Below are 13,973 nucleotides of genomic sequence, written 5' to 3'. Positions count from 1 at the left end.
GAGTCCTAACAGAAGCGTCCACAGCGGGGTCAGGGCAGGGACGCGCCTGCAGTAACACTGTCGGGATGGGCTCGGTAACAGAGAGCGGGCCAGGGCGCTAACGCAGACAGCGCTGGCGAGAAGCTTGCGCGTTCCACAGCGTTTCTAGGAAGTGAAACTCAAGCGGCGGGGATGCATTATTCATCCCGCCGTGCGGCGAATCGAGGCGATGACGCCTCGGCGAAGGACCGGAGAATCAAACGCTGCGGCCGGAGACACCTTGCGCAACGCGTCAGGAAGCGACGCCTGTTCTCGCCGAAGAGGAGGACCTGGACATACAGGGGAAGAAGCACGCCTAACACGGCACCTCGGCCGGGTGTAAAACCGTGCCCGCGTGTCCGCCCGACGGGAGCCCGGGGGCGCAAGCTCACCATTTCGTTGGGGTAGCGAAGCACCACGGGCTGCACGGGCACTGCAGGGATGAAGGCTCCTGTGAAGGAACAGAGACGCAGTCAGAGAGAACAGCCATGAATCCCCCCCCCCACACACACACACACACACACACACACACACACACACACACACACACACAGACACAGTCAGAGAGAACAGCCATGAATCCCCACTCCACACCCCCCCCCCCCCACCCACACACACATCACTGCCGTCCTCCCTGGGTCACCTTTGGCCTCCTTAAATCACCGGTAACCATCCCAGTTAGCCATCAGTCTACTCACTGCAGGACTGGAGATCTATGAAAGGCTTCGTACAGACGAGGTTAAAATGAATGCAGCTACACCCCATATGAAGGCATGTGGTTGCTAAGAATATGCTATGATATCACTGGCAATTAAAATAGCTAAAATGGCATACATATTAAATAGGAAGACATTACACGTGCAATAAAGTGTAAGTACTTATCCTTCCTGAATTTGTCTATTCCATTCAAACTTACGGGAAGATGTGTCTGTGTTACGAGCCAACTGTGCAATGGAAAGACATAAGTGTGTGTGCTTACCATTACAAACTACCCCCAGGCCAACACATTCTCTCCTACTAATAAATGGACAGTTTTTATACCATCATCTACGGCTTGCGTTTTACGGTACCACCCAACAATTAGCTACCCTATAATCTTTAAGACAGTCGAATGTGAGAGAAGGTTTGTCAGTCTTATGAGATAGACAGCTCAATGAACTACCACCCGCGAGTACAAAATGACACAAACATGTTCTCCCGCACTGTTTGCAGAAGCCATTGTGCGGGTCGTACGCGTGCACTGTTCCATTGCAAAGGAAAAAACGCTCACTCTTCTAGCTCCTTAGTCAAATCTTCCAGTGAACAGGTTCTTCCAAATCGCCCGCTAAAGAAACTGCTTTGCATGCCCTGACACCAAGATCTGATGGGAGAGGTCGCTGCTATTACATGTGACTCAGAAAAGGTATTATCACTGATCTTGCCTCCCTCGCACTTCACAGATGAATCCCATTTGCATGAGACCAGCAAATCGCAAACAGTGAGAGCAGCAGGTATCAACCCACAATTACTGCTTCTGAATTCCCTTCAAGTTCTATTCGAAACTGCACACACGACTGAACTGCAGATTTGTGTAAATTTTGAGAACTGTACAATCAATATCAATAGGGGATGGAAAGAGGGGGGGAAGTGGCATAATGAGATTTATTTTAAATTAGCAGAACGTTACCCTGGTTGTGTTGGTGGACTGAATTGGAGTAATGGAAAGCAAAGGAGCAAGGCTAAATGTCTGCTTGCCCTTAAACCAAAGAAAGCTAATCAGAATGTCCATGATACTGGGCCTAACATCAGCCTGCTCTCCACCAAGGTGTATCAGCGCAAATCTGTTACAACTGCTACAGACCTGTATATGCCTACTGTACTTCAGACAACATGCACTCACCACTGGGCAGATTGATTAAGATTGAAGCCTTCTCTCAATAAGGTTATTCATACTCTTAGAGGAATGCTCTGCACAGTGCATAGTCAATTTTGTATATTAAAGCCAGAGGCAATACATTTACAGATTTTGCACTTTTATAACGCATGCTTTATATTTGGGACCACATATCTTGCATCACCCTATCAGCAGAGCTTATCCACAAACTGTAGGTACATACATAGCAAACAATTTTTAAACTAGTGTGATTTATAAATAGACCCTGCATTAGAGTATATATTACAGAGTGTAGAGCGTACAGTATATTGCTACAATCCCTTAAGGAAATGAATCTCATTTTCAACTGATAACTCCAGGTCACATACTTACTACTACACCATTACATCATAATACTACCCCTATGGCTCAGTTGGTAGAACATTGCGCTGACAATGCAAAGGTACTAGTAGGTTCAAACAGGGGAACACATATGCTGAAAAATGTATGCATTCATATACTGTACCTTGCTCAGGACAAAAGACTCTGCTAAGAAGTAAATATATACATACATATATAGTATGTACAAATAGGGGCCTGTATATATGTAATCATAAATATTTGTCCATATGTAATTGACCAATTAAGCAAAGTAATTTAAGTTAATTTTTCATGGGAAATCCACAACACTGTAATGGCGTAACATGGCTATAACAAAATCTGAATTTGGTGAGCCCGTGGCGATTGCAGTCCACCACTGAAATTATACTGAGATTGGTAGAATGGCAGAGATATCAAGTTTCAAAAGTGGCTGTTTTACATAAGACAGCTGACCAACACACCTAGAGTGGTTCGCCATTAACAGACGATCAGCCAATTTTTCCGCACCAGCCCGAATTAGCCACAGCGAACCGCTTGGTCGAGGAGAATATTATTGACAAGAAACTCCACATTTTCTTTCACCATTAATTCAGATGGACTACATGAGGTGTATGACCCCAAAAATGGATTTAAAAACAAGACCGTTAAAAAGAAATCATTCCACGGTCCTGTTCATAAAATTGAGGCCTCATTTCTCTTGTTCATAACCCGACCAGGTTAGCATTCAACCAAAGGCATCAACATCTGAACTGGACAACCTCGGGCTTTAATCGTGTTTTACACACGCTTCGCAAATCTCCGTCGGTCCTGTCTTGTGAAGCCTAATGCCAAGCTGCACGCGCTGTAAAAATGAGGAAGTCCTGTGGATATTATGTGGATGCTGAGGACTGCATTTCGACTTTGCCGTGAGAGGGAATGCCACGAGTGGCTTGGCATCTCCCCACACTCCTCTTGGAAACAGAAGCCCTTGCGGTTCCGTAGTGCAGGACTCCAGAGGCCTCTGTGATCTATGCGCTGGCTGGATGAGAACAAAGGGCTTCTTAATGCCACAAAGAGCTCTCCATTATCCCTCCAAAGTATTATCTTAGCAGGCTGCTCAATCATGTGGGGGCTCCGCACTAAAATGACTTCTGATATAAATCACACTGTCACTATATCCAATGGTGTTCCATATTACGCTGCCTACACCACGCGAGGCTCCTAGCTGTGGAGCTTCCCAGCCTGGCCTGGTTTCTCTCTCATCAGTGGGTGAGTCTGACTCTTGTAACAGCCCTACGTTGACCTAGAACCACACAGACTCCTTGGTCACCTTACAGTACACCGATCTAGCCCGTGACCTAACTTCCTCTTCTTTTTTCATCCAATCACTAGCTAAATTTGGAGTTCTCTATTATGAGACAATGCATCACTGAACGGAGCGTAGTTATGAACAGTAGTACTGAGTCTTTTTTTTACTTTTACTGTAATTCAGAGAACTTTTGCAAATCACTCAGCTTCTGCTAAATGATATGCAAATGTAAAAGAATACAAAATGAGAATGCTGTCATTGAAAAAAGCAACAACACCGATGCCTGGTATCTCTGGTGGACACATGCCAAATACAGTGCATGCCAAGGGCTCATAAACAAAGGAAATGATGCAACTCGAAAAACTGCAAGCAGTGCTTGCGTACCCACCCAAAGTCATTAGCATTGTGGTTCCAGCACGAGCACACAATAAGAAAAGCAAACACACATTACAACCCTAATTTGGGAAGCATGACCGTCTCTCCCGCCAGAGCATTCAAGTTCTCTCCGTGTTGCCCTTTCTCCAACATGTCGTCAAAAAAAGAAAAAAAAGGAGCACGTTTTTCCCATTTCTCTAAAAACGACAGAACTGCGAGATGAAAGCCAGGCTCCTCCTTCCTCTTTGGAGTTTACGGCGCGCTCTCATTGTATCTGTTAATTGGGTGCCTCTCTGCGCAGCTGGTGCGCTTGTTCCAAAAAGCCCTTTCCAAAGCCTCTCCTAATACAGAGCGGGGAGCCTCCCGAGGACTCTGATGGTTTCCATGCGCGCTATATCTGCAACGGAGCGCTCCCAAATCCCGCATGACCTTCAGCGCAGCTCCTCATTGGCAGGCAAATCAGCTACCAAACGAAATTACTGCCTGCAGACTGACTAGTCGTGGGCCAGGCTTCCATTCCGCAGTATAAGACAATTACATAACCAACGGCTAGAAAATATTACCCTGAGATTTGGGGGGGGGGAAAAAGCCACTGGATACAATTCCTCCCTTCCTCTTCCTCTATTAGAAGGTTCTTGGCGGGCAGGAGTCCCAGGGGTGTCACATGGGTGCCGTTCGTGACCCCCAAACGCTAGATGCCTGCTCCGGGTCCCGCAGGTCTGCGGCTGCTCGGCTGAACAGGGCTCAGAGTCGTTTCGCGACACCGGGGGTTTATCCGTAAACGAGCAGCCCCGCCTGTCATTAATGGATTAATGCCGCCGCCGCCGCCACTGCCGCAGACTGAAACCCGTTTAAGAGACAGGCCTGTCACGCAGTCACCTACACGCCCGTGGGCAAGACAGAGAATCTGCAGCAGTGCGTGCAGACGCTCCACACGCTGAGATGCAAAATAGAACTGTCACTATTTAGTATGGGATTAGAGGACAGGTTTCATTATAGTGCCTCTCAGAAAAAAAAAAGAAGAAAACACTTGTTTAAATGGCAACTGAATCATATTTGAAAACATTTTTAATCCCCACTTTCTGTCTTTCCTATTTATTGTACTTTCAACATAAAACGGACTACTGCGATGGGACTGGAGTTGACGACTACAGTTCCCTATTTTTGAATGTAACTCCAGCATCATCTCATTGCTGCAACATCCTCCAGCAAGTACGTGCATCCTCCAAAACCACAAAAGCTCACAGTCTGCACTCAGAGGACTGGGTGTCCTACACAGCTGGCCAAGCAGGGTGCAGAGCGATTACAGTCGATGCCAGGCAGCGCAGCCATGTTCAAGATTCGATCCAAGACCATGTGGTGCATCGCTCACCTAGAAGCAGCCCTTTAGCTGGGTACACCACCAGGGAGGCCAGGCCATATGCCTAAATGCTATTTATAAAGCTAGCCCAATTCAATGTACTTACACTCTGTGTATCTGCAATCTTAAAATGCTTGTCGAGCCACTTTTGTACCATTTAACAAACAGCCCCACTGAACTGCTAAGCCATCATGAGCAGAATGGACAAGCAAGGCTAATTACTACACATTAGCAACAGGACAAATCCAACCAGTGCCTATCAGAAGAACCACCCAAGCCACTTTTTTTTTTTTTTTTCTTTTCCATAACGCAGTATACAAATCCAGCTCAGAGGACAAGAGCCCAGAAGTAGGAGAGGGATTGATTTTTCCACTTTGGCTGGGAGCCGTTCCAGAAGCTGCGAGCAGAGGAAGCGATCACAATCGCGCAGAGCAGCGACAACGAGGGGAGAGGGGCGGGGCGCAGATCAGATGGACAGGGTAGAGCCCGTGACCCCGCGGTGAACCCGAGGAGGGTCTGACTGAACGACAGTCACCGCGTCGTTCTGTTCTAGAGTCCAGAGACGTTCCCCCCAGATACTGGCCCGCGTGCGTGTGGGCGGTGGGGCAGGAAACAACCCCCGGGCACAAACACATGCAAATACCCACACACAGACTCCCCCACTCTCTCTCTCTGTATACACACATCCTGTTTCTGCCTCAGTTCAGCTCGGAGGGCAGCCATGATTCTGTCTGCTCTGGGAGCACGCCCCGTCAGCAGAAAGTTCGCAGGAGATACATACCAGGCTTAAATGTGATCAGACAGGATCTGTTGGTGCACGTCCCCTCTGGGAATATCATTATCTGCGAAGAACAATACAGTCAACATTTTGGGTGCATTTCTCACCGGTGTGTGGTGTATCGCTGACAAGCTACGACAAAGAAACACGGTTTTTTTTTCCCATTAGCTTGTGGCCTTTTGCCTAGTGCTGTGTTTATTTGTTGTGCTGCAACTAACGACTGTGTTTGCATCCATCGTTTCTCTGTGAGTACTGATATGTATCTCTATTGCCCAGAGAAGAATCCCCTGATTTTTTCAGATGCATGCGCATAATGTTGTTCGGAAACTCAGATCAGAGTACCGCAACAGTAGAAAATGAAAGTTTTTGCAATCACAACATCAGTGAGGAATGGGAGGAACAGACTTAGATGTGGAGCTTTGAGCACTTGAATTATGGCTCTGACACAGCTTGTATAGATAAGCCATCTTACCTCAACCACTCAGATAATACGGCTTTACAGTGAAAGCTAGTTTTTATCATCGAGGCTCAAGCTCTCTCCCTCACCATTAGTTGATGTCTATCATCGTTGTTGATCCAACTCACAACTTTGTGCATTCAAAGCTAATACAGTATCAGCTTCTTCCAGAACATGGGGCAATTGTGAGTGCAGTGCAAAACATATTTTTGTGATCAATCACAAGAGGCTAGCTTGTGTCCTTGCAAGTTTAGAACTATAATAACTTTTTAAAATCATACAGGCTAACTTGTCTTTTTCAGAGGAATGATCAGCTACCTCTAGCACAGGCTAACTTATGTGTATAGTAAAGATCAACAACACCTGGCCCACAGGCTAACTTGTGTCACTGTGTGTATAGTAAAGATCAACAACACATAACGCACAGGCTAACTTCGGTCCCTGTGTATATAGTAAAGATCAACAACACCTAGCGCACAGGCTAACTTGTGTCCCTGTGTGTATAGCAAAGATCAACAACACCTGGCCCACAGGCTAACTTGTGTCACTGTGTGTATAGTAAAGATCAACTACACCTAGCGCACAGGCTAACTTGTGTCCCTGTGTATATAGTAAAAGATCAACAACACCTAGCGCACAGGCTAACTTGTGTAGCTCTCCATGCAGAGGTGCCATTTCTACCTGTGGCCACTCCCCTCCCGAATGAGCCCGCCTCTTGATCTCCTCCACGGTCTTCCTGCGGGAGTCCTGGTCCGACCGCGAGACAAACACGGGCCGGATGAACTTGATCAGGGCTGAAAGACAGCAAAGAGAGGTGTGGCTGCATCAGACCGCCCAAAAAAAAAGGTCCTCTTTACAGCACTGTGCGGCACTCAAAGCCTCACAGAAAAGGCCCACAGAAGCCCAGTGGTAAGGGTGCAGGTTAAATTTAGCCACATTTATTAGACTAGACTTCAAAGCATACAGCCCTTTCTGCAATTTAGTGTGGCTATTCCCCAGGGAAACAGCCTGCAGGCAAACAGGTACACCTGCCTTCCTAAATGCATGTTGGCACAGCGAAACTATATCACACCTTTACTGTGAGACCAACACAGCAAAGCACAAATTCAATACCTTCATAGAAAATAATAATTCAATTTTACACACACATAGTATACATGTATATAATTTAATTAGTATTTTCTAAGGAGGTGTTGAATTTTGCCTCATTTCTTTAAAATGAACTTTTGTAAAATTAAAATTTTGTATTTAAAAAGCATTTTAATACTGTATGCAAAATGAATCGCTCATCACACACTTCCAAATGTGAAAGGTCTGACAAATAACTGATGACTGTCTGTTGAATTAGCATGAAAGCATTAGTTAAAAACGGGGGGAAAAACTCATTAAAATGACTTAAAACATGCTATCAAATGCAGCAATATTCTACAATGAAACTTTCTGACCACCAATGTGTAAACCCCAGTTTTAAACATTGGCAGGCACCATAAACAAAGTCTGTCCCATTAAAAACGAAAGTATTTCAAATTGGAGCAGGTAAAAGGGAGCCAACATTACCAGAAGACAATGAATAACGGAATAATTAAGCTATTATATTTAAGATGGTAATTGCTCCTTAAAAGATTCACCATCTCTCCCTGCAAACACACACAATGAATCAAAACCAAAGAGCTAGACATAAAGATGACTCCAAGTCTCACAGGAGCTAACTTCGTGCCATCTTGAAATACGAGACTAACAATGAATGCTCATGAAAGGTGCGATGATTCACTTATTGAGACAATACAAAGTTCAGGAAATTCAACACCAAGCTACCTTTGTATTGCGTACAGTGCAATTATTGGCTAAATACAAAAATACCCTCATCCAGAGTAATATCATTTGAATCTAGCAAATGGAGCTACGTGTGCATTTGTACAGACTTGTAAACCCTGGACATTCTTATCAACCATTATAATCTTTGATTCATATGAAGTGGAATCAAGTTGAAATGCAAATCATGCATGAAACCTGGATTCACACAGCTGGTTGCACAGATAACCATGGTTGCTTCATAACATTCCTATGGTTTTAAATAGCATTCAATCTTTAGCAAAGCCATGACCTGTTGGCTGATATTCTATTTTGCATACCTGAACAGTTGAATTACAACAGAAGAACACGGCAACAGAACTATGAGAATGAATCTTCTAACACAGCTCAATTTTATCTTGCTGGTTTGTTCGACGGTGAAAGCAAGACAGTGCATCTTCTGACTCATTTCACATTGCAGTATTCAGAGAATGAGGTCACACATGTACCTTGACCAAGTTGCATTTCACATCCGCCACCAGGCAGAGACGTTATCATACAAAATGTTGCATGAATGCTGAAATCTACCCTTCATGCAGGCATATCGTTTAAACCACTTCCTGTGTTAAAAAACCTAAATGAGTAGAAGCAGGCTAATGCATAATCTATATTAAAATGGGTACAGGAATGACATTCATTTTTCTCATGGGGGATTACTATATCATCGAGCCACCAAACGTCTGCATTTCTGTAACCTTGACACAAAAAAAACTGTCTTATTTTCATTTTTATTTTATATAACTTGGATATTGGAAATTGTCATAGACAAGAAGCGAATGTCCGGTGTGGTATCAGCCAAAATGCATAACTGATTTCACCCAAAATAAAACATAAAATCTGACCCCAATTAAGACTACATTCTAAATATCTAAAATCCTGGTGGTCCTGCTGACATGCCTTCCACACCATAGAAACATTTTATCAGGGTTTTTATTTAAAGAAAATATATATATATTTTAAAACTGTACCACTGACAGCAAAAGCCTCATTTGGCTTCGTTCTGAAAATTTTTAAAGGTAGGAAGTTTTAAAGGCGCTGTTTTTAGGTGGGAAGAGGTCTCAGAAAAAGCATAATAATACTAACAGATCATTTTCCAACCCAAACAACGACAGAAAATATATTATGCACCGTAAGGATGTACTGTTCGCTAACAACCCCACCGAGTACAACTAACTACAGCCACTGACTGCTCATGGCGGTTTGTGTGGAGAGCTACACGGGAATTTAATGTCAAGCCTCACTTCACATAACAACAAACAGGCGGTGTCCTTGTTTCATCTGGGTTGCTCCCTTTCGTATATATATATATTTTTTTTAATCCACAAACTAGGAATGCCCATACGTAATCATGAGCTGATCCCACTGCGGAAGTGAAATCAGAAATGCGTGCGGACAGGCCCCGTTACCCATAATCCCTCAGCCGGCTGCGGTCGCTGCGACCGCTCAGCGAGGCGAGGGACGCCCTTGGATGGCCAATAAGGCTGCACCTCCAGGTGCGCGCTCTGGTACAAACGACAGGACCCGACACTGCGCTGAGCGCAACCGATATGCCACCTGAATGGGCCCCATTGTTTACAGATCACCTGCCGATTCATTTTAAATTTTGGAAGCACTCTCAGTCATGCATAGCATATAGAGATTTGTGAAAAGTGCCTTTACTGTAAATCACTGAAATACTGCATAATATTCCTCAGAATTCGACTCAATTTGACTTATTTGGGTTTTTATAGTGGTGTGACCAGTTTTCTTCTTAACTTGAGCAATTTCCATATTTACAGTCTTACAGACAGGGACCTGTGTTTACATTAGCTGGGCTGTGTAGTATGTAAAAGCTGCTACCTAAATGTAGCTAACGCTATATCTATTATTCTCTGTGTGGCTGGGGCTCTATTGGAGCCCACATTAATGAGCAGAGATGAGACACACTGGATAGAGAGAGAGACTCACTGCCCCAGACTGGAATATCCTTGCTCTCCGCCTTCATTACGATGGACGCCATGGTCATGGTGACGGGAATGGCGTCGAAGTAGGAGGAGTGCGGCGCCAGGGTGAGGATGGGCGCCTCGCTGGGCGGGGCCTGCCGCCCCTTCACCGTGACCCAGTGGAAGCCGCCAGCGAACCACATCGCCCGCATTATCGCTTTGAGCGCCAGGTCCACCAACCTGGGGGCGAGAGAGAGCAGGAGATTTAAGAGAGAGGGGGAGAAAGAGTGGAAGATTGAGAGAGACATGGGAAAGGAAGATGAGTGAGTGAGTGAGGGAAAGACAGAAAGGATTAAGAGACAGAAAGGTAGAAAAATGAAAGGGAGAGGTAAAGATGTGGAGACAGAGAGCAAGATGAATGGGACAATGCATTTGTTTACACACAATATGCATGCAGTGTCAGAAATGCATGTGAACACACTGCCAAACTGGTTCGTTTCCGGGAACTGTGCCTGATCGCTGGGGTGTACCCAGGTGTCTGTTTCAGCATGCTGCCCCACCCCCACCCCCCATCCCTCACTCTCTCACTCACACTCAGAATGACATGAGTAATCTGATAGCATCGACGGTGCACCTGGTGACAGATGGTGGGTGTGGTCTTGTGGTGTGAACAGGACACAAGGGCAGCAAAGGCCTTGCAGATCTGGTGCTGGGCCCTCCGTTTAGACCGAGCCCGAGGGAATACCTCAGGGACGGTGGTTTTGGCTGTCTCCGGGCTTGAGTGGTATAGTGTGTGGAGAGAGTGTGTGTGTGTGTGTGTGTGGTATGTGCGTGTATGAGAGTGTGAGTGTGTGTGGTATGTGCGTGTATGAGAGTGTGAGTGTGTGTGTGTGTGTGTGTGTGTGTGTGTGGTATGTGTGTGTGGTATGTGTGTGTATGAGAGTGTGAGTGTGTGTGTGTGTGTGTGTGTGTGCATGCCAAAAAGGAGGTTTTCAAGCCACTGCAAAGGCCTCCTGCTGGTCTGTGGCTCGCTACGTGCTCATTCGGTTGCTGGCAGTGCTTATAAAAAGCAGCAGAGCCATAGCATCAGATGACAGCAGAGCGACAGGTGAATAGAATTGTGAACAAAAAAGGATGAAAGGATGAGATTACTGGTGGGGGGGGGGTCATGTTGTCACTGGCAAAGACACTGATAACCCTTCTGAAACGTCACAGCAACGTTACATCTCTCTGCTGGGAGAGTTTGTTTCATTTCCCACTGTCAGCCTGAAATTTGAAACCAAAAACTTCGTATGGTAAATTCAGTTCAGGAAGTTGGGGACTTTCCTTATTGTGTGCTGCTAAAAACTGACAAAAGCAACAATAGCCATTTGTACGTTGTAATACGTGTGAGGGCTTTGATCACATATTCCTTCATTCTTATTCATGATGGGATCATCAGCGCAGCAAAAAAAAGGAAAATTATATGGGAAAGAAAATGTGAGCTACCAAGAGAAAAACTCTGCTAACATCCTCAGCCTATGAGGCTCAACCAAAACCGGTAAGAATTTCAAGATGACCATGCTGTTTTTCTTTCATTCTACAAACACATGCTACAAAATCCATAATCACTTAAGATGATTGATGAAAGAGCATTACATATAGCCAATAATTCTAAAGGCTATGCAAACGTAATGGTAATAGTTCTACGACACCCCTATGAAATGGTGAATGAAACATTTCTACCACAGTTCATTTGTATAAGACCCAGTGCTGGGTCTCAGGTAAACGCTATGGCTGAGAACTGGGTCCTCGTCGGTTTGAACATGCAAATGTAAGATGGGCCAATCAGCTCTAGAGGAGCGAAACACAACAGGTTTTACTGCTTGGTTTAAAAAGGCAGTATTCTCAGAACTGGGGAGGGAAGCTAAACTGGCTCAGTGAAGACTTGTTTTCAGCACTCCAGGCTGAGCTTGGACGTTTTAGGGTGTGTACTGTGTGTTTCTTCTGCCAGGTTGCCTGCCAACGCACATCACATTGATTTCAAATGGGCTTGGTGACCTGTCTGTACGCCTTACAATGTCAGGCATCTTGAAATAAACTCTCTAGTCTGAGGACTGTAGCTTAGCGGGTCGGGTTTTCCTAGTACTTGGGTCAGAGACCCGCTGGCCTCATTTGGTGTCTGTAGGAAATGTCCACCCAATGGACCACAGAGGAAAACATGTGTGCTGACTGGGACAGTGGCTCTATGAGATGTCATCTTGAGTTTTCATTATAAATTCATCAGCATTTAAAACAAATCGACTCATTTCAAGGAGCTGCCCAGCACCCTGGTAAAATTATGTGACCACATAATCACCCGACACCCCCAGCATTTAGCTTAATAAGTGGCTTACTGAAACAAAATGGCTTTCATGCCCCACCCATGAGGGTGCTACACAAAAGGCGGTCAAAGTGAATTTCATCCCACCAGTATAAATCATTTTGAGATCAGATTAAAGGCATGGTAACTATGCAACCATTTTAATGATGCCATTATTCATTTTTGAAATAAAACTCACCTTCTCCACCAGCAGAGTGGCTCCACGACCTGGTCGGAGCGCCCCACGGTGGCCACGAAGGCGAAGGGCCAGGCCAGCAGCATCATAAACGCAGCGAAGAAAAGGCGGATGGGGAAGAGCGTCACGGACATGACGGCAATCTGCAAAAACCGACAGAGGAACACGATGAAGATGAACTCGGCTCTTTCATGGACCCCCGGGCAGCGGAGTCATAAAACCCAGTACCATACGATTTAAGTCTATATTCTGAGGCCAGGCTTACAAAAACATAGAGCAGGTACACTTGTACACATAATAATGCAACATAAGGTAAGATACACTACGGTCAGGTTAGAACCAGCAGTAAACAATGTAAAAGATCAAGATTCTCTAGAAAACAAACAATAGAAATGTTAAAGAAGCAATGAAAAACATGAAAAAAAGAGATGTGTGCCAAGTATCAATGAGGAGCAATCTTTGCATCTTATAGAAGTTCACTCATAACACACTGACATGGCCGCAGTCCACATACCTACCGCATCAACGTTTTCAGTCAAAAGGTTGAATTGGCATCTTTGCAAATTTTAAATATGCCAAAATAACAATGCTCAAAAGGGCCTTAGGCCTAAACAGCAATAATCTTGTTTAACGGCCTAGTACATAAACTTGTATTGTGCTCTCGGTCAATATTAACTGTTGCTCAAAGTAACAACCTGTTGATCTGTTATGGCTAGCGTCTGAAAGGATCATAGGAACAGCCTCATCTTAGATGAGTCACTCTCAAGTCAAACACATTGGCAAGTTTGATTTCCTTGTTAGTGGTAACCAAGCCTGACATGTTTCTAGGTTTAACGGCATACTACGCAGGATTTTTACAACGATAAAAAATAACCATGCTAAGACATATCTATGATGCACAGGCAATCTCTGTCTTTACGCACGTCCAAACATCCATCCACCTTTACCTGTATTTATTATTCTGAAATGTGTTTGGGACTTTTCAGGGCATAGTGCTCTTCTCTGCATGGGGAGGGGTGGGTGTGGCTACAGAGCAGTGGAGTATTTGTTGCTAGCTAGCTAGCCGCTGTAATGGCTCAGATAAAACAAAGCTAAGAGACAAGCCGACGGCTCATTCAAGAACTAGCTAACCTTGGAATTGTTTTTCCTCGGTG

At 44.9% G+C, this 13,973-nt stretch overlaps 1 protein-coding gene across 1 annotated transcript in view; it reads right to left on the bottom strand.

Annotated features, from left to right (window-relative positions):
- Positions 1-13,973, bottom strand: part of lpcat1 (lysophosphatidylcholine acyltransferase 1) — a 45,111-nt gene that overhangs the window by 12,055 nt on the left and 19,083 nt on the right. Inside the window, exons 2-6 of the mRNA XM_064347805.1 lie at positions 12,823-12,962; positions 10,308-10,522; positions 7,191-7,303; positions 6,056-6,116; positions 411-469 (exon numbers count right to left, since the gene is read on the bottom strand). Of these exons, the coding sequence (XP_064203875.1) occupies positions 411-469; positions 6,056-6,116; positions 7,191-7,303; positions 10,308-10,522; positions 12,823-12,962 (588 nt within the window). The remainder of the gene's footprint in view (positions 1-410; positions 470-6,055; positions 6,117-7,190; positions 7,304-10,307; positions 10,523-12,822; positions 12,963-13,973) is intronic.

Source organism: Anguilla rostrata, chromosome 8, assembly GCF_018555375.3.
Source record: "Anguilla rostrata isolate EN2019 chromosome 8, ASM1855537v3, whole genome shotgun sequence".
Lineage (NCBI taxonomy): Eukaryota > Metazoa > Chordata > Actinopteri > Anguilliformes > Anguillidae > Anguilla > Anguilla rostrata.
Note: the sequence above shows the minus strand (reverse complement) of the source record. Positions and strands in the feature narration are given on the sequence as shown.